Source organism: Kogia breviceps, chromosome 2, assembly GCF_026419965.1.
Source record: "Kogia breviceps isolate mKogBre1 chromosome 2, mKogBre1 haplotype 1, whole genome shotgun sequence".
NCBI lineage: Eukaryota > Metazoa > Chordata > Mammalia > Artiodactyla > Physeteridae > Kogia > Kogia breviceps.
This window is the reverse complement of record NC_081311.1, coordinates 180798540-180825633: the sequence shown is the minus strand read 5'-3', so window position 1 is coordinate 180825633 and position 27094 is coordinate 180798540. Positions and strand designations below refer to the sequence as shown.

General features: G+C 41.0%; 1 protein-coding gene across 2 annotated transcripts in view; it reads right to left on the bottom strand.

Annotated features, from left to right (window-relative positions):
• Positions 1-27094, bottom strand: part of XRCC5 (X-ray repair cross complementing 5) — a 100641-nt gene that overhangs the window by 33325 nt on the left and 40222 nt on the right. For both annotated transcript variants that reach the window (XM_059052792.2, XM_067026830.1), the window contains exons 14-16: positions 20145-20341; positions 12355-12448; positions 10608-10677 (exon numbers count right to left, since the gene is read on the bottom strand). In XM_059052792.2, coding sequence (XP_058908775.1) covers positions 10608-10677; positions 12355-12448; positions 20145-20341 — 361 coding nt within the window. The remainder of the gene's footprint in view (positions 1-10607; positions 10678-12354; positions 12449-20144; positions 20342-27094) is intronic.

The window sequence follows — 27094 nt, the reverse complement described above, 5'->3', positions numbered from 1 at the left end:
TTAACTCCAATACCTGAAGACCTTTATTTAAAATACACTCTATTACTTGAACTGACAATGTTTTCTTTATTGGTACTCTAGAAATTCACTTGGGTTTCTAGATTTTTGTTTAGCTAGGTGAGGCAAAAATTATAAAGGTTTTAATAGCCCACAAGGTCTCAAGGTGAATAACCTTCAATACTCAAAACATCATGGAGAACAACTAGATATAAAATCAACAAAGATATAGATTTGAAAAAACTATCATCCAGACTGACCAAATTGACATTTACAGAACCCTCAACCTAGCAACAACAGAATACATATTCTTTTAAAGGGCATGTGAAACATTTGTCAGAACAGACTATATGCTAAGCTATAAAACAAGTCTCAATAAATTTAAAAGGACTGAAGCCATTCAAAACATGTTCTCCAGTCACAACAGAATTAAATTAAAAATCAACAACAGAAATAAATTTGGGAATTTCCTAGTATTTTGAAATTAAACAACACAGTCTTAAATAATCCAGCACAGTACTAAATAATCCAAAGGTCAAAGTAATCACAAAAGAAATTAGAAAGCATTTCTAACTGAGTGAAAATGAAAACACGTTATCACAATTCATGGTGTGAAGCTAAAGAACTGGCTAGATGAAGATGTATAGATTTAAATACATTTGTTAGAAAAGAAGTTTCAAATCAGTAATCTAAACTTCCACCATAAGAAACCAGAAAAAAAGCAAATTAAATCCAAAGCAAGCAAAAGGAAGGGAATAATCAAGATCAGAGCAGAAATCAATGAAATTTTAAAAAAATATAACGGAGGAAAATCAATAAAACTAAAAGTCAGGATCTTCTATAAAAGAGAACAAAGCCCATAAACCTTTACTTAGACTGACCAAGAAAAACAGAAGATACAAATTACCAAAATCAGGAATAAAAGCAGGCATATAATTATAAACCACAGAACTTAAAAATATTTTAAGGGAAAAATAATATGAACAATGTTATGCCAACAAATTAGACAACTTAGATGAAATGGACAAATTCATATAAAGACACAAATTACCACCAGTAAGTGACTCAAGAAGAAATAGAGAATCTGACTAACTCTATAATAAGTAAAATGACTGAAGTAGTTTTTAAAAGCTTCCCACAAAGAAACCAGGTCCAGAAGGCTTCACTGGCAAATTCTATCAAATGTTTAAAGAAGAAATCATACCAATTCTGAAGAGGAGGAAAGAATACTTCTCAACTCATTCTATGAGGCCTGTATTCCCCTGATACCAAAGTCAGACAAAGATATCACAAGAAATCTACAGAAAAGTATCCCTCATGAATATATACACAAAAATCCTACCAAAATATCAGCAAAATGAATTCAGAAACATTCAAAAAGGATTATTTATCATGATTGACTGGAATTTATCCCTGTAATGCAAGGCTGGGAACAACTGAAAATCAATGAATATAGTATACCATATAAATAGAAGAATAAAACCCACATAATCATCTGACAAAACTCAACATTCATTCACAATAAAAACTCTCAATCACATAGGAATGGAAGAAAACTTCTTCAAGATGATAAAGGCAATTTGAGAAAACTCAGAACTAACATCATACTAATGGTGAAAGTCTGAAAGCCAACACTGTACTGGATGTTCCAGCCAGTAAAATTTTTAAAAAGAGAAAAAAAAGAAATTAAAAGCATACAAGTTAGAAAGAAAGAAGTAAAACTGCCTTTATTTGCAGACAATATGATCCCGTAAGTAGAAAATCCTAAGGAGTATATAAAAACAACTAGAACTAATAAACAAGTTTAACAAGGCTGCAGGATATAAGGCAATATACAAAAATCAATATTTCTATATACTAGCAAGACAGTCCAAAAATAAATTTTTAAAACTTTCATTCACAATTGCATTAAAAATTAAAAACCACTTGGCAAAAATTTAACAAAAAAAGTGCAAGTCTTGTACACTAAAATCTATAAAACACTATGGAGAGAAAGTAAACAAGATTTAAATAAACGGAAAAAGAATCCATGTTCATGGATTAGGAAATTCAATATTGTTAAGATGGAGATTCTTCCTTAATTATTTTATATACTCAATGTCAATCCCTATCAAAATCCCTAAAAATCAAAAAGCTGATCCTAAAATTTATAATGGAAATGTGAAGGACCTAGATTAGCCATAACAATTTTAGAAAAGAACAAAATTGGAAGACTTATGATACAGTATTTCAAAACTTACTATAGAGCTAAAGTAAACAAAGCAATGTATTAGGAAGGACAGGCAGAGATCAATGTAATTAAATTGGAAGACTACAGAAATAAACTCTTACCCTTATGGTTAAATAATTTTCAACAAGGTGCCAAGGCAATTTGATGGGAAAAGGACAGTCTTTTCAACAAACGGTTCTGGGACAATTTGTTATCCCTCTGAAAAACAATGAACCTACACACTTACCAAATACTCATTTACAAAAATCAACTCAAAATGAATCATAGGCCTAAAAGTTTCTAAAGAAAACACAGGAGAAAATCTTTGTGACTTGGCCTAGGCAAAGATTTCTTATAGATGACAACAATATGACAGCCCGTAGAAGAATAAAAAAATGATAAACAAGATAGAAGATATATGAATGGCTAATAAGCACATGCAAACTGGTCAGCATCATTAGCGGTCTTTAAGAAACTGCAAACTAAAAGCACAATGATACACTGACACCTTCACACTAAAATAGCTATAAATGAAAAGACTGACAATACAATGTTATCAAGGATGTGGAGAAAGTGGAACCCTCATTCACTGCCAGGGGGGATATAAAACGGTACGCCACTTTTGAAAAGAGTTTGGCTATTTCTTAAAAAGTTAGACATAAACTTCCCATATGGTTCAGCAATTCCACTCCCACCCAAGAAAACTGAAAACATACAAAGACTTGTATGCAAATGTCCACAGCAGTATTATTTGTAATAGCTAAAAACTGGAAAGAATCCAAATATCCATTCATTGGCGAGTGGATAAACTGTGGCATGTTCATTAAAAAGGAATATTATTCAGCACAAAAAGAAGTCAATTATTGATACATGCTACAACACAGACGAACTTCAAAAACCTTATGCTAAGTAAAAGAAGTCAGATGTGAAACACTGCATATGGAGTGATTCCATTTACGTAAAATTTCCAGAAAAGACAAAGCTATCGAGACAGAAAATAGTTGCTTGAAGTGGTGGTGGGGAAAAAAAGAACTGACTACACACTGCCACGGGGAACTTTCTGGAGTTGAAGGAAAAGTTCTTTAACTGGGTTGTGGTGATGATTGTATAACCTTTCCCATCTATAAAGGATCACTAAATTGCACTTAGAATGAGTACACTTTATAGTAGAAAATTATACTTCAATGAACTATTTAAAAACTGTCAATAAATAAGTGCAATTTAACTGAGAGATTTGTGGAGATTTACCACAGACAGAAAGGAGACACTAGATGTTTCTTTTACAGAATAACTGCTGAAAAGCTCAGACAGTAAATCTTATCCTCAGTGCCCCAAGGAAACACTACTAGATTCCAAGGGCAAGAGAATTATAGTTAGATAGTTCTCATATAAAAAATGGCTCCTGACTCAAATGGCCTACCAATGAAATACAGTGACTAACTTGAGTGTTAGAGTTGCATCTCATTACCACTAAAAGACATAAAGAGATAAAATACAGGATTTCAGCAGTTTAATCTGACAAAGGAAAAGAAAATGAGCCTGTATTAGTCAGCTCAGGCTGACATAACAAAATATCATGGGCTAGCTGCCTTCAACAACAGAAATTTATTTTGTCACAGTTTGGAAGCTGGTGCCAGCATGGTCAGGTTTGGGTGAGGGCTCTCTTCCTGGCTTGCAGACAGTCACCTTCACATCACAGAGGAAAAAAAGAGCGAGAAAGAGAAGAGGAGAGTGCAAAATCTGGTGTCTCTTTTTATAAGGGCAGTAATCCCATCATGAGGGCTCCACACTCATGACCTCATCTAAACCTAATGACCTCCCAAAGGCCCCATCTCAAAATACCATCACATGAGGGGTCAGGGCTTTAGTATATGAATTTGGGGGGGAACACAATTCAATCCACAGCAGGGTCTTTAATCATAACTATTAACTAAAGATTTTTCTGCAACTGTCCATAAGGAACTGCAAAAAAAAAAAGTTAATTTATGTCCAAGGACATCTACATTGATAATAATCTCAAGCCCTGCTGAAACTGTGTTCTATATCTGAACCAAACTTCACTCCCTTTTCTGACCAAAGAAACTAGTATGCCATTTAAAAAATTTTATGTAGACATGGAAACAGACAGGACTAAGTGTACCAAATTATACTTGCCACTTCTTTCTGTCTAAGCATACTTTTTGCCCTGCACTTATAATTTGAAAGGGGGAGGGGACCAAAATACTTTTATTGCCTTTAAATGGGACTCCAAGCTGTTTCAAGGTTCCTCTTAACACATTTCAGCCCATTAGTTACTATTTTAACAAAAGCCTAACATCCTTTCCTAAACTAATCTTAATTGGTTAAAAGCTTCCGCTGTTTGCCACAAGCAGTCACTTTAAGTCACTGATGAAAGCAGCTTGCACATCAGCACAACCTGAAATCAGTTTCCTTTATCAACCAGCTGGGCTTAAGAAACAATCGTGAAGACAATTCTCCAATTCAAGGAGAACCAAGTGCAATGCCCTGCATGACAGGGATCTACCATGCACCATGAATTTATAGGCAATAAAGAAAAAACCGGGCTTCCCTGGTGGCGCAGTGGTTGAGAGTCCGCCTGCCGATGCAGGGGACACGGGTTCGTGCCCCGGTCTGGGAAGATCCCACGTGCCGCGGAGCGGCTGGGCCCGTGAGCCATGGCCACTGAGCCTGCGCGTCCGGAGCCTGTGCTCCGCAACGGGAGAGGCCGCAACAGTGAGAGGCCCGCGTACCGCGAAAAAAAAAAAAAAAAAAAAAAGAAAAAACCAAATTGCCAGTGAGTAAGTACGTCAACAGCTCTTTGCTTCACAAATCATTCTCATTAGCACTTCCGGCAAGGCTGAACTCCAACAGCAAGTTGGATAACACACCCTTTCTCCAAAGCACCCATCATTAATTCCAGCACCTGGCACGGGTCATCAAAGCAAGCCAGTGGGTCACTACGTTAAATGCAGGCTTGAATGGACTCTGTTCTTCTAGCTGTTCTGACACAGGGAAAGCATTCATACCAATTCCAAATGTTCAGCCAGAGGGAAAAATATTCTTTCTATTTTTAACATAAAAAGGGAAAAAAAATACTCAGCAGGTTTAAGGCAAGCAACTTTACCACCTGGCATGAGAAAACAAAACACTGGGAGAATGAAAATGCTGTCGTGTATCACATATAGACCCCCTTTAATGCTCTCAGGAAGAAACCTCGGTCGGTGCTCACTGAGAGCTTACCTATAGCAAACAGGGTTTGCACGCTCTCTTTTTTTAACAGATAGCCAGGCAGCATTTTACAAGAGCCATACTCCGTAATTAGAGATATTCTGATCTACAGATCGACAGGAATTTGAAAAGATGCTAGAAGCTGAGTAAGAATGGACAGACGCCTTTTAGGGAGAATTGTGAAAACTGAAAACACTTACTTATAAAGTGGTTGTGTGTATGTGACGGTCTTTGATTCCTATGCCATGTCTTTTTTATTTTTTCTTTTTGTCTTCATTTCAATGATTTCATTTTAATTATTTGGTTAATGAGTTTTATTATATTAAAATGTAAACTTCAGAGCAGTGCTGTGCTGTCTAATAAAATGTAAGCAACCAATGAAGATGTTTAAGCCACAAGAGGCCAAGAATTGGCTCTCTGGAATCTGATCCGCATATTTGCAATAATCTGTGGAAAGTCATCTCAACTATTCTGGGCCTCAATCCATGCCACATGGAAGGTGAACAAGACCCTGGGTCACTGATACACAATTACCATGTCAAATAATAACATACCCTTTTAGTAGGTATCCTTTACAATTCCAAATAAACTGATTTTTGTTTTCAAATGAGACTATTTGTCATTGATAAGTGAGGTGTAAAATAAGCCTGGATCATCAAGTTCTGGAGTTTAACATTTTAAAACTAGACAAGTCAAAAAGAAAGCCAGTTGGGCTTCCCTGGTGGTGCAGTGGTTGAGAGTCCGCCTGCCGATGCAGGGGACACAGGTTCGTGCCCTGGTCCGGGAAGATCCCACATGCCGCAGAGCGGGTGGGCCCGTGAGCCATGGCCACTGAGCCTGCGCGTCCGGAGCAATGGGAGAGGCCCGCATACCACAAAAAAAAAAAAAAAGAAAGAAAGAAAGAAAGCCAGTGAAGAACAAGTAAGATATTTAATAAAAAATATAGAAGTACAGACTAAACCTCTAGAATATGTAATCATGTATTTTCTCTCTTGATTAGATGGATCACTGCTATTTTGGGAAAGGACTAAGAAAGTATGTCAAACTGTTAAAAAACAAAACAAAACTTTTATACAGCTAAAGATACTTAAAATTTTAGTTCTGTTTGTATTTAGTATCCTTCTTTCAAGACGTTCAAGGTATCTAACGGAGGTTATTTTTCTTAAATTTACCAGCTCTGTGCAAAATAATAAAGGCCATATTTTTATCTTCTTATGTTTATCTGGAAAGAGCTATGACAGGTTACATAATCCACACCTAAGATTAATACACCTTTAAAAAAAGAAAATACATCACACACACACACACACACACACACACACACACACACACAGGAAATTTCTCCTAGATCCCAGCTCTTGAGAATCCACAAGTTAGGTTTGATTCATGGCAGAAAATCATATAATGTGTGTAAGTAAACTGCTGTACAAAACGGATAGTGCTCTACCCACAGAGTTGAAAAAAATTATCTATTTGACTTTGCTGAATAATATAATTTTATTACTAATTGTGGTAATAACATTCTGCCTAATTTGGGGAGATCTTGCAGAAGTGAATTTTAAGAAATGTCCTTTAAAATTGAAAGGATGTTGTTTGATGTATGAGAAGAAGATAGGGTAGAGAACAAAGGCAGCAGACTTGAGGATGAGATCCAAACAAAGTGAGAGAGAGGAAAGAGATGTGAGAAAAATGAAATATCTCAGTAGCCACAGAATAAAGTGATCATCATCTATCAAATGGATGTGTGCACGTTACACTCACGGCACATTAATCTAATGTTAAATAACAGACCCCAAATAGGAGTCCATACCACTTCTACTTAGGATGCCTTTTCTTGACAGGTTGGTTTTTCAACCAATCAGGCTCCTGTGAATTCGGTTTGGTAGAACGGAGCTCTGCCACCCTGTCCCTGCTGAGGAGTCTGAGAACTCTGTGGACTCGGGTTCTCCAATAATCCACAACTACACACAACAGACATCACAGATGATGGTGCTGATGTGCTTAAGAATACTATGTGAGGGGAACAACCCCACTTTCACAATTGAGCGATGATTATTATATATACAGCTGTGGTCAAGAATGTTCTATTTTAAAACTGTAGTAATAGAAGAGTGGGTGGGTAGTGAGGGGGAAGGAAAGCGACCAGAAAAAGAAGAGCACCTGAGCATCAAAGACATCTTACAGAAGCATCAACAGCCAGAAAGAACACGTTCCTGGGGTTCAGTGTTATCTACTCTATACCAATAATTGTAGGACAAGAAACATGCCTCACACCAAAAACTAGATAAGAAAATGTGTAGCTGCCTACTGCTGATGTCAAGGGGACAGGGTCACAATACTCTCAGTATGACTCTGCTACTAGTACAGGTGAAAAGGAATTACACCCATACTTTAGTTTGTAACAATAGGTGAAAGGGCCAAGTTCTAACTAAGGGTAAAACTATCTATTATTAATCATGCTTTTGGCAACTGAATTTAAAAAACAGATACACTGGAGAGAAGAGAAGGGCTTCTGCCTCTAGAAGACAATACCAGGGAGGCAGCTTTAAGTTTGGAGGGGTACTTTGGGCTTGCAAGGTGAGTCCTGGCTCACAAAGAGCTTAGCAAAGAGATATCCAAGCAGAAGAACAAAGGTAGAAAAGTAATGAAGAAACAAAATTTCTGGAGCTTGAAGCAAAAAAGGGAAGCCAATTTAGGACCATGAAACAGAATTAGTTGCTAACAAGTGGGCAGTCCCATTTTCTTGCAGCTCTGCAGAAAGTCTGCTTTTGTGAGGTCACGGGAGATCTCTGACTGATAAGTCCCAGACGGAGGTACAGAGGGACATCCACCATCACAGCACTACAACGTGCCAGCATTCAGTCACATTCAACAGAAAAGAACCGTCTACTCATCAAAAATCCTATCTATGGGCACAAGGTTTGAGATGCTTGACCTTATAATGTTTAAACAAAGAAGCCTGTAGGAAAGGAAGGCATCAGGAATCAGGAGAAATAGTACTGCTAGGTAGAAAAATCCAGTATTTGAAGGAGACATGGATTTGAATCCCTGTGAGATTTGGAGGGGAAGTTCATTTCTTCCAGTTTTACAGTTTTTCTACCTGTAAAATGGGAATAATAATAATACCTATTATAATCTGTATGCCTTCGAGGGGCCACTTGCCCTTGTTATTTTCACAAGACTGCTTTAAATCCCCAATTAGCCTAGGAGAAACACTGTTTTCCTAAGATGTAAGCAAATTCTCAGGAATTTACTCTCTCATGACCTCTTTAGACTCTGGCCTTTGGTGCTCTCAGGAGCTTTCTCTGCTCTGCCTGAAGGACTTTCAGACCCAAAACTGCCTCCTCACCAGTTTCCCCAGATGGAGCACTCAAGCCAAGCATTCCAGAGTTTTACTTCTATGGTGCTAGCAGCTTCCCCCTCCTCTGAACCCCAGCACTGGCCAACAACCAAGCCTAGGGACACAGACTCTGTCTCTACCCCGAAGACCTATCAAAGTATTTTCCCAATAAACATAATTTTCTTTTTCAGAAAATTCTGACACCAACTGTTAAAGCTCTAATATTTTCTCCACTTGCTCACGTGACTCTGCAGGATTGCTATAAGAGTAAGTGCCAGCACAATGACCTGAACTAACTAGTAGGCTGCCTTTATAATGGTGATGATGCTAGATTTAGTCCCTGAAGAGATCACACCTATACCAACCAGGAAGACCAATTACTTCCAAAGGGACGACCTTTGACTTGGGCTGATGTAATCCATAACATATCAGCAAAAGATAAGAAGGCCTCAATCTTTCTTCAAAAACACAACAACCATGATAGATGACCAAGTTTGTTGACTTGTTACAGCGGTGTTTCTGCCCCCTTCCAAACACACAGTCACAATATGCAGCCTAAGAGACAACACAGGTACAATGCTGTGAAAGCCTCCTTTGATTAACCCAGTATTTGAAGGAGTGAAATTCAAGTACTGTTTCCCCCAATCCTTCTGGAAGCTGTCACTTTAATTTTAGATTTCCTCCTTCTATTTAGATGTAGTTTTGTTTTATGTTAAAACTCAAGGTTTTCTTCTATACCTCAGTCTTTAACAGGGCAAAAAGCTCTTCCCCATTCTCAGAACACAAAACGTACACACCCCGCCTAAAAGAATGCAGATTGCCATGAGGATGGAGCTGGACTTCCTCAGGAACTTCTCAAGGGCTTGGCCTCTGTGTTCCCACCAACAAGACTTGGCCTGGTAGATTAGATGCTCTCAGCTGGTTATAACTGCCTTTGGGCAACAGCACAGGAAGTCTAGGCATCTTGCTAGGATTCTCACACTCTAAGTAGTAAGGCCCCTAGACCTACGCCAGGTACTATAGATGATTACAAAGCTGTAGTGTTTCTAGGCATTTAGGACTCATTTCCCCCTAAATGCCAAGAAGGTGGAAGAGAAGGTTCTGTGCACACATGAACTCAGAGAGTAACTCTCTGAGTAAGCACTCAGAGAAGGCAGCTCACAGTCCTGACCCTGGCTAGCAATAATGAATGCAATACTGTTATATACACAAACCTGCAGGATTACAATTGCCAGATGCCATTCATTAAAGGTGAATGAACAGGAACCTGAATGCAATCAAGTGAATGAATGTCAGTCTGAGACCCTCTATCCAACCCTCAAAGCTGTTTTAATATCAGCTCAAGCCTAAATGGAATTCTAGGTTATATCTGAAAAGAAAAATGTGAGGACAGGGTCAATTTCAGAAGGATCAAATCTAAGGGCAGCAGTAAGGTCTTTCCGAGATTACTGTCAAGGGGCTGAAACTCTTAGAAGAGAACAAAAATTATGTCTCAGAAAATAGGAAGATATGACACAAAAACGTTTTATTCCCAAAGAATTTCACTGAAGTGGCACTAAAAGCTCTAAGATTCTGGCCCACAGTCTTCTTAACAGGGAGACCTACAAATTAGCTCGTCTCTGTTTAGCATACCTGTGTTGAGTTTACCCTTCTGTGCTCATAATGTTACCTCGGTGAGCTTACTAACAAGCGACAGTCACAAAGATCCACCAGGAAAGAAAACTGCTATATAAAGCATTATGACCAAAGGTGACACTCATTAGTCTAGACTTAAATCAGTTAACCTAATTAACCACTTTTCCTTAACTGCAAAGCCTACGGCACATCTCTTACCTTCCTCAAAGCTGGTCTTCTTCTGCCTCACTAGAACACGGAAGTTTTCGGCAGGATTCACACTTCCAACCTAGAACATACCCACAGACAATGAAACTGCAGGTCACTTCTCTTTTTGGCAGCACCCAGGCAAGACAAGACAACTTAATGTAATAAGTGTGTTCTCATAAAATAGAGGCAAAGACAAAGTGAAGGCCCTTTTCTGTTCATTTTCATTTCTATGGATCTGTTAAAAGCTAGTGGACTCCTGTAGTCAAAGGGCTGTCGTCTGTCCGTATTTTCACTTACCTCTCCTCATGCAAACTGACTTCTTTCCAGAGGGGTCAGAAGTATGACCCAAGGCACCAGGCAGCCCAGTTTGAAGGCTTTATGTGGCAGATTGCCTGTCCATCCTGACACCCAACCAATTAGCAACGGGAGGATTCTGCAGTGCAGGGTCAGTTCAGAATATCTTTGTTCCATTAAGATGACACGAGAAATAATAGCCTGATGCTTAATTCACTGAACTGTCCTTCCTGGGGGCTGCTGCTGACCCTTTGGCATTGAAGTTTTGGTAGACTATTCAAACATGTCCAAACTAAACATGTCCCCCAGAGTAAAAGCAAATCAGTGCTAGGTGGGAAAGTTTCAAAGATTAAAATCTCTGCCACACTATATGGCACTTTCTGATCATACCTATGTCTTTTTTTTTTTTTTTTTTGCGGTATGCAGGCCTCTCACTGTTGTGGCCTCTCCCATTGCGGAGCACAGGCTCCACACGCGCAGGCTCAATGGCCATGGCTCATGGGCCCAGCCACTCCACGGCATGTGGGATCTTCCCAGACCGGGGCACGAACCCGTGTCCCCTGCATAGGCAGGCAGACTCTCAACCACTGCACCACCAGGGAAGCCCCATGCCTATGTCTTTTACCTTCCAATCCCAACCTTAATAGGGCTTAAGTTCAGCTCGAGGGGGAGAAGACAATGGGATTCTACAATGGCTGGTAAATGTTGGTACAAAATGTGCTAAAGTTTCCAGTCCACTATGGTACAGCAGTCAGAAAAGCTCCCAGAATAAATAAGGTCATGATATTTTTTCCTTTACTACAAGACACTGAAATAAAATCCAAATCATTTTTCAGACATTCAGTTTTTCTGAGAGCATTCTTTTTCAGGTGGGGAAAAGGTATGCCCTAGGGCTAGCTATCCTTCCTAGTATATTTGGCTAGTAGTAAGGGACAATTTTTAAGATCCACTGATTCAAAATAATGCCACTTAAAACAAGGCCAAAAACCATCCCATTAAATAAAGAAGATCTCAAGTGTCAAAGGATACCTGGTTTGGGGAAATCCTAAACTAGTGAAACCTGTTATGAAGTTGTATATTAGAAAAAAGAGAGTTATACTCTTAAAGCTTACATACTTGGAGATTAAGACTCATATCATTAACTCCCCCACTTATCCTACCACTGTGACTAAACAGAAAGCTGCAAAATGAAGTTACCAAAAAAACTCTATGAAAGTGATGTTTCATGTTCTATATACTATATAGTGCTCTATGTACTATATAGCAATATAAATAATTCTATAGGTAATTCACTGACAATAATTAAAGGAAGAAAGGAAAAAGTATGGGATGGACATGTATGCCTTATACGTTGAAAGGACCAAGGAAAGTGCTACGTTAAAGGACTAACAAAAATTGATGCAATCTCCCCAAGCCCCAACCTTCCTGAAAGAGGGGAGCACACCAGACAAGTTCTGCTTACACGGGTGACACTGCCTTCAGCCAGGCTGGAGATACTAAAGTGGGCTTCACCTCCCTCGGTCTTCAGTTTTTTAGAGGTGAGTCCCTCTTCATGGCTGGAAAAGAAATAAATGGTTTTTTTTTTTCCTCTCCCCTTAAAACAGAACAAACAATACAAAACCTAGAATTGCTAATGTGAAAAGTAAAAATTTATTTTTCAAGACTCAAAAATAAGTAGCTGCACTTAGTCCTCCTTTACAAACGGCTGCCTCCCTTTCCCACCCTCTGGACTCCTGACAGCCTGACTGGAGCAGCCCTGCCTTTGTTTCTGGCAGTACGGAAATCAGAATTAGCAGTTGCATCACAAAGCCCTTTCAAAAGATGAAACTGCAAGCATAGGTAATGGAAACTTAGCATTTCAGTATGAAACCCATTTACCCTTCAGTTATTATTTACTAGTTTCTGCCTGAGAATTGATAGCTATTAGCTTTCCATGTACATAGAAGACCTTTGTGTCTAATAACCTGTCTCCTTCATCGCGTATGTGAGAGCTTTATAAGCTTCTACTCACAGCTGTCAAAACTTATTAGACAATCCTCAAACATGCAAGAGCTTGCTCTTAGAGAAGTCTTAAACTATAAAAAACCACTTTCAAAAGAAAACTTTTAATCTGTTCCTTTATAAACCTAATTCTGTCTTGGGCAATACGCTAACAGAGTCCAAAAGCATCTGTGTGATACGGGAAAGATGACTCTGAGGAAGTATATCAAACATCTCGCTTCGAGTAACAAGCTGGCTGGAACAGCATGCCTAAAGTCAAAAGGAGGTCAAGTCAATTGCAAAGGAGAAAAAAAATCCAAAGACTTTGCCCATTATCTCCCTTAAGTTGCTGAACACAAGAAATTATGAAGATTCTTCTCCCAGACAAATAATCAATCTGGGGCAAAAGCAGCTGTCAAGAAATGGCTGAATGAGAAGGGAAATCAGTAACTATGAGTACTCTTAGTAACTATTTCTAAATGTGATGTTTTTATTCAAAAGCCCAACTTTCAGACAGTGAGGCTTGAAGAGGTTATCCTAAAAATAAAGCAAAGTAAGACCTAAGTTAGCTTATTCAATGATATTTCAATAATGAATCTCCTCTTAGAGCTAGATGAAAGAACTAAAGTAATCATTACGGCCTTACAAACAAGAATTAAGTTTTATTATTTGACATCTTTCCCATTCACCACTTGCCTTCTTCCTTTTGAGAAGTAAAGGATAAGGGGTGAGTCATTCAGAGGCCTTTCCTTCAAGGAGAATAAGAAATAAACACACAAAGCCTTGGTGGCAAAAACGGAGGGAAAATGCACAAACCTGAGGCAGCATGAAATTCTATCAGAATTTGAGTTCTTTAAAAAAAAAAAAAAGTCACAGCCACTTCAGTTAACCTTTGCCGGTTCTTCCCAAGAGAAAGACAACGTGGTACTGCTGAAGATTTGGAGGAAAAAGACCCAGATTCTAGTCTCAGTTTTACCACTGGCTAGCCCTGGAAGCTTACACCTTCTTGAAGGTATTGACTGTGTGTTAATTTTTGTAATGTCTAGAGTTTAGAGTCTAGTAAGTTACTGTCCTCTCTGATCTTCAGTTTGTTCCTCAGGAAAACACTACAACAAAAAGTACCATATCAACTATTCACCTATTCTCTTCCAAAAATACAAACTAACTTATATAGTGGTATTAAGAAGCATTAAACATACAAAGCACTATGCAAAGTTCCGTGAGAATACACGGTTGAATCACATGAAGAATTTCTTAAACCCTCCCAAATAAGATTCTAGGGAAGGAAGAATAAGGAGACATATATACTAATTCGCCAGAACTGGGCAGGTAAAGGCAAGCCCAGGAAATAGCAGAAAGTAGTGATAATTTAATATGTTTAATAATCTCAAGATTGAATCACTTAACAGGGTTTAATTCTGAATTTTACATATATTCAACTCATAATGTCTATCTGAAGTGGGAAAGCACAATGACTCTCACCCCCAAATTACCTATGAGGGAGCTGAGCTCTGGAAGGTACACATTATCCATGCAAGGTCACAGCAGACACAGAAATGTTAACAGCTGCTGCATTTGGATGTTGGGACCCTGGATAATTTGTTGTTCTTCCTCCTTTTCTCCTTTTCTTTCATATATAAGTATAAATGTTGTAATTCATTTATTTAGCCATACATTTACCTAATGCTTACTATGTGTGGACCCCTAAATTAGGCTCTAGATTCTAAATATATAAAAGTTAAGGGCTGGGGCTTCCCTGGTGGCGCAGTGGTTGAGAATCCGCCTGCCGATGCAGGGGACACGGGTTCGTGCCCTGGTCCGGGAAGATCCCACGTGCCGCAGAGCAACTAAGCCCGTGAGCCATGGCCGCTAGGCCTGCGCGTCCGGAGCCTGTGCTCTGCAACGGGAGAGGCCACAGCAGTGAGAGGCCCGCATACCGCAAAAAAAAAAAAAAAAAAAAAAAGTTAAGGGCTTCCCTGGTGGCGCAGTGGTTGAGAGTCCACCTGCCGATGCAGGGGACATGGGTTCATGCCCTGGTCTGGGAAGATCCCACATGCCGCGGAGCGGCTGGGCCCGCGAGCCTGCACGTCCAGAGCCTGTGCTCCACAACGGGAGAGGCCACAATGGTGAGAGGCCCACATACCGGAAAAAAAAAAAAAAAAAAAAAGTTAATACATAATCATCACCTTCAAGAAGTTCAGCCAAACAAAAAAGATAAATATATAAACAGGCAATTAACAAAATATTGTGGTAAGCAGCATATCCCTTTGAGAGGATAGCAAGTAGCTGTGTTGGGCTGGGGCAGGAAGTGCAGGCTGGGAAGTAGTGAGGGGCGAGGACAGAAAATGTCTAAACTGTAGGCACAAACGTGAGGAAAAAAGCAGTTCTCCAGGTAGCTGGACAGGCATCTCTCTTCCTTCTGCTTATCTGGGTTTTCTCAGTTGTGTAACAGAATTTGGTCTTAAGCTGAAGGTAATGGAAAGCCATGAAAGCAAAGGTTTTAAATCAGGCATCCAAGGATGACATCAAGGAATTTGTGAACCACCTAAAACTACATGCAAAATTCATTATGTTAGGGTATTTTCCTGGGGAGAGGGTCCACAGTTTTTATCAGGCTATCCAAAGGGTCTATCACACACAAACACATACAGATTAAGAATCACTGCATTAAAGAATTTTAAGCAAGGGAGTGATGTGATCAGATTTGTTTTTTTAAAAAATCACTCAGAGAGCAGAAAGCAGAATGGATGGGAAGGGGCTAAGACTGGAATTAGGGGAATCAGTCAAGGGGTTATCTCAGTAAAGCAGGCTAAAATGAAACCTACATGAAAGCAATGGCAGTGGGCAATGCTAGTAAGAACTAACCTTGTAAAAAAAAATGCTTACCATTAGTCACTAAGCCAAGCATAGGAGTTAGCTATTATTATTGTACCTTTACAATTAAGCAAACCAAGGCTCAAAAGGGCCTGACCTTGTCTAAAGCACACAGTAAGGGGTCCACAGCTAACTCTGGACTTTTAACTACTCTCCTAAACAGCCTCCTAAAAGGCAGGTATTTGTTATCACTACTTGGCACAGAGCAACTTGCCAATTTTAACCACTATTAAAAAGAAATACTTGGGTTTTGATCCAAATCAATGCTATTAGCCACTGTACTAACCTGAAGCAAAAGGAGTGAACTTGAGGTAAATCTAACACAAGTTGGTAAGCCAATTAGATGTGGGGAGTGAAGAAAAGGGATGACTCCCTGGAAATTAGGTGTCATTCACTGAAATAGAGAATAATAGAATGAAGAGGGGGTTGAAAGGAGTGTGGAAAGAGAAAGAAGGTGATGAAGTCACTTCCGGACATACTGACCTTGAGTTATCTGTAGACACTTAAGATCCAGTGGATAAGATGGAAGTATATTAGGACAGACAGATTTTAAGTTCTTTTTGGAGACCCATATGTGAAATACTGATAACAAAGGTCTTAGGATGTGCAGTCGGGCATAATCGTTGAGAGGGTAAACTCTGGGGTCAAACTGCCTGCGTTTAAATCCTTACTCCATCGCTTAACCAGCCGTGATCCTGAGGAAGTTTCTTACCTCCTCTAAGCCTCAGTGTCCTCAGCTTTAGGATGAAGTGAATAAAAGAAACTACTTCATAAGATGGCCAAAAGGATGCAAACAGATAATACATACCTGTGTCCAATAAATGTTAGCTCTTTCAGAGGAGGAGTCCTACAAAACATCAACATTTAAGGTTGGTGGGGAAAGAAAAGCAGCCCCCAGAGGAATCTGAGAGGGAGCCTGTCAAAGGTTTAGAGAGAAAAATCTGGAGAATCTGAAGTTAAGGAAGACATATGAGTTTCAAGAGGGAAAGGATAACTGACAATGTCATGTGCCACAAAGAGGTCAAGAAAGAAAAGGACTGCCACGCTTAAGGAAATCCAGCAGTTAGTGTCTTTTAGAAGACCAGTTTCAGGGCAGTGGTGGGGGCAGAAGGCCGAGCCAGTGAGTGCTAGGAAAAGCAGCAGTATAGGCTCTGCTGCTAATCAGCCTGGCTACGGAAGGAAAGGTGATGGTAACAGGTAGTAATTAGAGAGAGGAAACTGAGGGGACTACTTCATTTTCTTTTAGAGCAAAGAAATACAATGTTAATGTGTGGAGGGAAAGGAGTTGGTACAGAGAGAGAAGCTGAAGATACAGAAGGAAGGAAGAAATTATCAGTAGCCTGAGGTACCAGATGGGACAGAAATAGCATCACAGGACATAGGTGAAAGGATTAACTTGGGACAGGATGAGGTACCCTCTTCCACTGAGGCAGGAAAAAAGGAAGTAAAGGCAGATGCAATACAGATGTGTTTTTAGGTAAGATGGGCCAGAAAACTGAGACGTTCCCACCTACTGGCCTCTACTTTCTCTGTGAAATCACCATCATGATCGTCGCCACTGCCGTAGTTGTTGAAAATGTGCTAGGGACAGGACTAGGATTTTGTAAATCATCTCTTCACAAACACTGTATTCTTACTATGTGTTAGGCAATGTGCCTTTCTAGGGTTACAACAGTGATCAGCATATATTACTCAACGAACCTGCATGACAACTCTATGAGACAGATATTCCTATTATCCCTATTTACCCATGAGGAACCTGAGGCTTAGGGAGGATAAGCAACTTGCACCTAAGGTCACACTGCAGAGCAAGGGGACCAACTCACACTGTCCTGACCCTGGAGTCTGAAGTCTTAGCCAGTAAAAGCAGGTGAGGTTGGCCTCTGACAAGTTAAGTAGGGACTGGCGTCTTAGGGGACTTGAAAGAAGTAGAAAACTTTACATTATTTGCATATAGAGATAAAAAGAAATCAAGATCACATATCAGTTCCATAGGCAGGATCAGACCTCAGATGTCCCTATTCTCACGTAAGTTCAGTCCAAGAGATGATGCTTTCATTTCAAGGGTGTTCAGCAACATTAAGGGAAACAATGCTTTTCTATGATAAGGGTAATATTCAGTACAGTTTTGGAATGCAATGTCAGATGGTGCTTTTACCCTCTTGAACTGAAGAAATCACTTCAACACTAGGGATTGAACAGGTTCAGCATCAATAGTAGATCTTCTCAAATGTTCAATGTTTTTATTGATAATGACAGTGTTACTGCTCTCGGTTTTGACTACTGCTTTCCCTCCAAATAGCTTAAAGTCCTTTAATATCTGTGATTTTACTGTTATAATGTCTCTTACGATGAGCCTGTTTGTAGATGAAGGGACTCTCATAAAGGTAAAATTATTTAACCAAAATTAGATCAAGAGTGAAAAAGCTGGAATGAAAACTAGAGACGCCCAGCTCAGAGGTCTTTCCTTGGCCTCTGACACTTCCTGAACAGACATTTGCCACCCGCCCCCCATCTCAGCCCCTCATCCGAATACTGGAAGTATGTACCCTGGATACAGGGATGCTGAATAGACACAAAAACATAGCTGGTTGTTAGCAATCTTTCTTTCCTTTAGGGAGACCACCTGTAAAGCTGATTGGAGCCTTATCACAAAAATTGAGTGGCTGTAAGAACCCCGCAGAAGGACTGAGTCATTCTTGAATATAGGAGGTGCTCAATAAATATTTGTTAAATGTGTCATTTCTGCAGTTCTTAAAAACTAAGATTTCTGAGAAGGAAGAGAATTGGGGTATGCCTAGGTGTGTGTGCGCAAGATTATTCTCCGGCCCCCCTGCAGCTAATTTGGCTGTGTGGCAAACCAAACCATTACGGGGGCAGAGAACAAGAAGCCCAGCAGGCTCAAGCTTCCTGAAAGAGTGAGAGAACGGAACAGGGCTGAAGGTGTAATCACAGCAGGGATCAAATCACAGAACAGCCTCTGGGTCTAGCTGGTATGTTTTTTTTTAACCAGCTAATGTCCAGTTTAATCAACAGGAGGAGGAGAAAATGGCCCACTTCTTTCCCACAATATCAGAAGGTAATCAAGATCATGAACTGGAGCTTTAATACACAGAGAGGGAACAGCCATATGACTGCAGAGAGACTAAAGCAAGGCTGTCATGGGAAGAAAAGGACTCAGAATTTTACTGAACTGTTCTAAGATATGAATCCAGAGGGATCTAGGCAGATGAGGATAGCAGAGGGGAAGTAGATTTTTAGTGACAGTCTTCCTATGTAGAAGAAGGCATGACAGACTAAAAAGAAACATAAAAGCCTCCAGGGTGTGTTAGAAATGCACATGAATCTTTCAATCCCATGATTGGTTTTTTTTTTTTCCCCCAATTCTGACAAAGTTTGGGGTATTAACCTCTAAAAAGCCACCGAAAATGCAAACCTGTCTTTTCAACTTGGCAGATAATTCACTAAATTAACAATTTACAGAACCCTGTAAATGGAAGGTCTCTGGAAATTACTCAGTACTGGTCCAATGGGGTATTTGCAAATACAAGCTTTACTTTGTCAATACAGACACAGCCGTGGGAAGGAAATCAAAGAAAAAGGAAAAAAAATTGTGATCTAAAACTGGATCTTGGAATGCAACCTAAAGAAATGAGTAGATCATTTTGATTTGGGGGGGAAAGTCACCAATAATAAAACCCAAACCTGGTAAAATCAATGTCATACACCCAAATAATCCTGGATAAGAACAGCTTCTTAAGGTTTGTTTTTATTCTGCTTTGAATGGAAACTGATATAATTCTAAACAGACTCTGATGTGGGGAAAAAACACTTAATAGTTACCTGAGAGCTTGATCTAAGGATATGAAAACCATTTTACAATCCTTAAACTACACCTCACTAATGGTATAACCAAGCACATCAACACAGTAACAGCACAACTACAGAGGGCCAGGTTTTTCCTTCTCCTTCCCATTTTCCTTCCAAAAATCTCACTGATATTCTCCTGACACCTTACCTCCAAAACGAAAAACCTTACGACTTTCACCCCTCTCCTCTCATCCTCAGCACTTTACTTTAAAAATGTTAAAATTCAGTCTTAGATATTCAAAGATTGTCTTCCTATATATATAATTCATCAAGAATCTGATGCTGATCAAAAAGTCAACAACCCCAAAGGTAGCTCTAATTTCTGGGTGCACAAGGATAAAATATATCTGCAGTGGACAGATGTGAGAAACCAGGATTTCCAATGCAAGGCTCAAATAGAAAAAGGTTTCCTCCTCCCACCTTTGTGATCCCACAAACCCAGGCTGCAACCCTTAATGTCACAGCCCCTCTAAGACCACAACCAATATTTGTGTTCCAACGTCACACACCGCTCCATCGAGTACTCACTTATCTTGGAAAATGTCCTGAGCAGTCACTTGGTCCTTTTTCTTGAGGACTTCAGTCAGAGGGAAAAGGCTCTTTATGTTAGAGACAGGAACCTGACATTTAGCTGTCACCTCATTGGGGGGATCCAGCATATTCAAAATGTGTTGCTGAATTGGGGGCAGAGGCTCCTGGGGATGTAAAGCTTTGTGCAGCAGACACTGTGGAAAAGACAAGGATTTTAAAACGCAGATGTAGACGTCACACACAGCTTCATTACACTCTTCTGACCAGGGATCCTCATTCTTTAATTTGGGAGGGTTATGGGATTCCCACCGTATGTAAAAGACAGCAAAGAGGGTGGACCCGGAACCGCCTTGGTTAGCAGGACGTTGGTAACGTCTAAAAGCAACTGTAAAACAGATCTAAGACTAGCAGCACCGTCTGAAGCCCTCCTGGAAAGGAGCCTCATCTCATAAAAAGAGGCCACTGCTCTAACGACTTGGAGGATATACGAGGTTTCCTGATTGCAATTCCAAAAGCCTCTGACGATCTGCGATTATAACTTTTTGGTTATAATCCTTTAACCTCCCTTCAGCATGCTGTGCTTTCTCCCTTGCACAACCTTAGAAGACAACCTAAGGTGGATGAATCAGGTGCTAAAGGGGAGGTGCCCATGCTCAGTGAGTCCCACGATGAACACTGTGGAAGAGGTGAGACTACTGGTCTGTCCCAAAACTCCCGAGTGCCGAGCTTGGGCTATTCTCCACCCATCTACTCACTTCCGTCCATCTCCACTATACCACTCTTGTCCAGGCACCATCACCTCTCATGTGGGCTACCACAATCCCCTCCTAACTGGTCTCCCTGCATCCACTTTCACAGCTCTACAGTAGCTCAAGTCATCTTAAAACAAGTTCCTTTCCATATCCTAAGGTCAACCCTAACACAGCCCCTGAAAGCCTCCCTCCTCCTTACTCACCCCAGCCCAGTTACACTGGGCTCCTCCTGCTTCACTCATATGCCAGTTCACTCCAGACTTTCGGTCCTGTACTTAATGTTCCCTCAACCTCTTCTGCCTTCCCTTACATCTCAACAGAGCTGGCCTCCTTTTTTTTTTTTTTTTTTTTTTTTTGCGGTACGCAGGCCTCTCACTGTTGTGGCCTCTCCCGTTGCGGAGCACAGTGGCCATGGCTCACGGGCCCAGCCGCTCCGCGGCACATGGGATCTTCCCGGACCGGGGCACAAACCCGTGTCCCCTGCATCGGCAGGCGGACTCTAAACCACTGCGCCACCAGGGAAGCCCAAGCTGGCCCTTTTAAAAATCATTCTGTCCTTTGCTAAATTATCATCTCTTCTGAGAGGATTTCCCTGACACTGTATGAAGGGGCCCTTTACCCCCATCCTACCACCCTGTCATTCTCTATCATTAAACCTGTCTTATATTTCTTACAGTATTTATCATTATCTAAAATTATCTCATCATGTTTTCAGTTTATCTGTTTGTTACCTCCACTTACCCCTTGAAAGTAGAGATCTTGTTTGTCTTGTCTACTGCTGAATTCCAAGTACTGAAAAGAGCACCCCACACATGATAAAAGGTCCTGGCTGAGTGAATAAAGTGCTCTTTCTCAGAACTCTACAGAAGAGGTGACAGAGGTGTCAGGAAGCAGCACCAGGAGTGGGGCCAAGATCAAGGCCAGGGCAGGTTCTCCACTGCTCACACAGGTGGAGATCCGGACCGCAAGCCACTCCCATTCAATCACTGACTGCTTTCAGACTACCAGGCCTTCGCAGTAGTGTTATCTGTCCAGAAAATTAAGTATTCTAAAAGGAGTGCAGAAATGTAATCAAAAAATGAGATAACCGTTAAGAAAAAAAGAAGAAAAATGAAACTCTCAATTCATTGATGATTTACTCCCCTTGCTAGAGGATAATTCCAAAATTAGGTTGGAGAACAAGGCTCCTATTCCCACCTTTGAACAATTTATATGTTAGTAATTGTAAAGAAAAAAACGAAGCTGAATAGCTCCTGCAATTTTAAAATTACTGTTTCATGTCACAAGGTATATGATTTAAACTACTCCATGGATTGTTTTCGTACCCTGTAGAAATGGAAGCTAGACTTCTCGGTTCTAAAACAATAAAGATACTTGGGCTTAAACAGTAAATGTCATCAAAGAGTCAATGTTCTACAAATTCAGAAAATCCTGAGGTACGTATTAAATAGCAATTTCCTCTAGAAATTTCATGTACTGCTCCCGATTTCAAGAGCCTTCCTTCTCCTAGTAAATTCATTGTTTCAGAGCCTGACTCCTGCTTTCCTTTTCCCTAATGACTCTACTTTCCCTGGAGCATCAATGACATTATGCCTGTTTAATGTAAAGCAAAAGGGGAAACCAAAAAGATCCCAAACCCTGTGAATCTACCCCAACCTTCTAATACATAATTCGCAATTCACAACGCTCACCTTCAGGTAAGTTATTAAAATACCAAAAACAGCTTACAAAGCCCTAAAGATGTAAGCAAAAATCCAACACCCAACATAGCAGACTACTTCGCAAATACTCTGGAAGATTCTATCTGTGATATCCAAGTGACATTTTTGGGAAAAGAACTCTGAATTCCAGGCAATTCTTTCAAATAGTGTCATCACCTGTAAGTCAGTAATAAGGGACCCACAAGAGATGTTCTAAAGCATCACCCTCTCATATTTTCTTAAAGGTCACATCTTAGATAAAGCTAAGTAGGATAAAAATTCAATCAAAAAAATTCCAATTCATTAAAAAAAAAGAGGTTATGAGAAAGTGACACTTCTTAGTAGCTGAGAAGCTGAGATCTCACTCCTTAATCTACTTAATTTCTCCTTTAAGCAACAGTTTTCCTTGATGTGATTTTTACAATTTGAAAAAGACTAAAGAAAAAACTGCAGGCTATGTGGCTAGCTCATAAGTTACTAATATGTTGATTTCAGCAACGCAGTATCAATTATTTAAAAGGCAGTATCGTGCTTCCCTGGTGGCACAGTGGTTGAGAGTCCGCCTGCCGATGCAGGGGACACGGGTTCGTGCCCCGGTCCGGGAGGATCCCACGTGCCGCGGAGCGGCTGGGCCCGTGAGCCATGGCCGCTGAGCCTGCGTGTCCGGAGCCTGTGCTCCGCAACGGGAGAGGCCACAACAGTGAGAGGCCCGCGTACTGCAAAAAAAAAAAAAAAAAAAAAAAAAAAAAAAAAAAAAAAGGCAGTATTAACTATACACTTGACAAAACACATTATTTTTCAGCATTTCTTTCCAAAATTAGAATTAAATTAACCTCTTGCCAACAAGTTGATTACTAACCTCTCCCTCCTTCTGCCCCCTACTCCCAACTCATTTACTCTTAGTTATAGATATTTTAAAAGAAAAAAAAAAAAGTCTTCCTGGGTCCTACATCCTCCTGTAGCTTCCTGGGTCCTCTCTCTCTCTCTTCCCATCATCAGTAAAGGTTTCTCCTACAGGTACTGTAATCTGGCTCCCGCCCCATCACTCTACTCCTGCTGGGCCCTCAAAGTCATCAAAGACTTCACTACAAACCCCAAAGGCCCTTTGCCAGGCTCAGCTCTCTTCACCACTGTGCAACGTCTGATTTGTGATTCTTTTCTTTCCAACACTCTTCTAGTTCTTTCTGTCTCTCTGACCTTTTGGGGAGGGTGGAGGTAGGAACACTGTTTCATCTTTGGCAACTTTTCTGTCTATCCCTAACTGTCCAATCACGGTGGTGTTCAGGACTTCATTCTCCCTCCTTCTCACTCAACAGACTCTCCCAGGTGACCTCATTCACTTCTGTTTCTACCTAAATGAGGAGGACTCTCAAATCTATACATTTAGTCCTGAATGCTCTCCTGGGCTCTGCACCCCTATTTCCAACTTCCCACAGAGTGTCTGTACTGGGAAAGTCAACAGATAACTGAAATTTAACACTTGCAAGAATACATGAATTACCTTTTCTGTCTGTTCATTCTATATTCCTTATCATAATTAATGGTGACGTCATCCTTCCAGTCATCCAAGCTAGGATCCTATTATCTTCAATTCCTATTTCTCATCAACCACCATCCAATCCCTTAAGTCCTATCTACTCTACCTTCTAAATTTTCTCCTCTCTACTCTCTGTCACTGCTTTAATTCAAGTCTTCCTGGGGGCCACTGCAGATTTCCTAACTGGTCTCTAGTCCATTTCCCATGCCACCATCAGACATATTTTCTAAAAATCATGTCACCTGCCTGCTGACAAAATCCTTTAGTGATTACCCACTGCCTATAGGATAAAATCAAAACTACTGGCTCTTCATGACATGCCTGCTACCTGTTACCTTTTCCACCATTTTCCCATAGAGCCTATTCTCCAGCCAAATGGAACTATTTGTGGATCCCTAAATACATCACACTTCTTTGTGTTTTCTTGCTTTTGCATGTGCTACTTCTTTTGCCTGGCATGCCCACAGCACATCACACATTGCCTTTATTCCTAAATGAAATCTTCCTAAAGTCACTCACTTGCAAGAGTCTCTCTTTCCTCTCATTCCCACAGTATTTTGTATCCACCACTATTGTGCCTATTGGTTTTATCTCTCTCTTCTCCTCTCACTCCTCTGGAGGGGTCCTTTCAGGTAATGAGCTCATAGTATCACCAGCACGTGATACATTGTTAGTACTCAATAAATATTTGTTTTAGAAAAAGTGAATTCAATTTATACATACCCTAGCAATGATACTTCTTTATACAGATAGGCCATGTTAACAACTCTCCGAGGGGGACCTTCAAGATGGTGGAGGAGTAAGACATGGAGATCACCTTCCTCCCCACAGATACAGCAGAAACACATCTACATGAGGAACAACTCCTACACAACACCTACTGAACACTGGCAGAAGACCTCAGACTTCCCAAAAGGCAAGAAACTCCCCATGTACCTGGGTAGGACAAAAGAAAAAACAGAGACAAAAGAATAGGGGTGGGACCTGCACCTCTGGGAGGGAGCTGTGAAGGAGGAAAGGTTTCCACACACTAGAAGCCCCTTTGCAGGCAGAGACGGGGGGTACTGGGGGGCAGCTTCGAAGCCACAGAGAAGAGTGCAGTAACAGGGGTGCAGAGGGCAAAGCGGAGAGGTTCCTGCACAGAGGATCGGTGCCAACCAGCACTCACCAGCCCGAGAGGCTTGTCTGCTCACCCGCCAGGGCAGATGGGGGCTGGGAGCTGAGGCTCGGGCTTCGGAAGTCAAGATCCCAGGGAGAGGACTGGGGTTGGCTGCGTGAACACAGCCTGAAGGGGGCTAGTGCACCACAGCTAGCCGGGTGGGAGTCTGGGAAAAAGTCTGCACCTGCCGGAGAGGCAAGAAACTGTTGTTTTGTGGTGTGCGAGGAGGGGGGATTCCTTCCCCGTCTGCCGACATAAGGCAGAGCACTGCCTAAACGAGCTCCAAAGAAGGACATGAGCCACGGCTATCAGCTCGGACCCCAGAGATGGGCATGAAACACTAACGCTGCTGCTGCAGCCACCAAGAATCCCGTGTGAAGCGCAAGTCACTATCCACACCCCCAAACCCCCAGGAGCCTGTGCAGCCCGCCACTGCCAGGGTCCCGTGATCCAGGGACAAATTCCCTGGGAGAACACACAGCACACCTCAGGCTGGTGCAATGTCACACTGGCCTCTGCTGCCGCAGGCTCACCCAGCATTCCAATTATAACTACTGTACCCCTCCCTTCCCCCAGGATGAGTGAACCAGGGCCCCCTAATCAGCTACTGCTTTAACACCATCCTGTCTCGGTAAGAAAAGATTCCTCAAGGCGACCTACATGCAGAGGCAGGGCCAAATCCAAATCTGAACCCCAGGAGCTGTGCAAACACAGAAGAGAAAGGGAAATCTCTCCCAGCAGCCTCAGGAGCAGCAGATTAAATTTCCACAGTCAACTCGAGGTACCCTGCATCTGTGGAAAACCTGAATAGACAACGAATCATCCCAAATTGAGGAGGTGGACTTTGGGAGCAACTGCAGACTTGGGTTTGCTGCCTGCAACTGATTTGTTTCTGATTTTTATGTTTATCTTAGTTTAGTTTTTAGCACTTGTCACTGGTGGATTTGTTTATTGGTTTGGTTGATCTCTTCCTTTTTTAAAATTATTTTTTATTATTTTAATAATTTAAAAAATTGATTGATTGATTTTCCCTTCTTTTCTTCTCCCTTGTCTTCTGAGCCGTGTGGCTGACAGCGTCTTGGTGCTCTGGTCTGGTGTCAGGCCTGAGGCTCTGAGGTGGGAGAGCCAAGTTCAAGACACTGGACCACCAGAGACCTCCCAGCCCCATGTAATTATCAAACGGCCAGAGCTCTCCCAGAGATCTCTGGGAGACAGGAACACAACCTCACCCATTAGCAGAGAGGCTGCCTAAAATCATAATAAGTTCACAGACACCCCAAAACACACCACCAGACGAAGCCCTGCCCACTAGAAACACAAGATCCAGCCCCACCCAACAGAACACAGGCACCAATCCCCTCCACCAGGAAGCCTACACAAGCCACCGAACCAACCTTACCAACTGGGGGCAGACACCAAAAACAATGGGAACTACAAACCTGCAGCCTGAGAAAAGGAGACCCCAAACACAGTAAGTTAAGCAAAATGAGAAGACAGAGAAATAAACAGCAGATGAAGGAGCAAGGTAAAAACCCACCAGACCAAACAAATGAAGAGGAAATAGGCAGTCTACCAGAAAAAGAATTCAGAGTAATGATAGTAAACATGATCCAAACTCCTGGAAATAGAATGAAGAAAATACAAGAAATGTTTAACATGGACCTAGAAGAAAAACAATGATGAACAACAATAAATGAAATTAAAAATTCTCTAGAAGGAATCAATAGCAGAATAACTGAAGCAGAAGAATGGATAAGTGACCTGGGAGATAAAATAGTGGAAATAACTACTGCAGAACA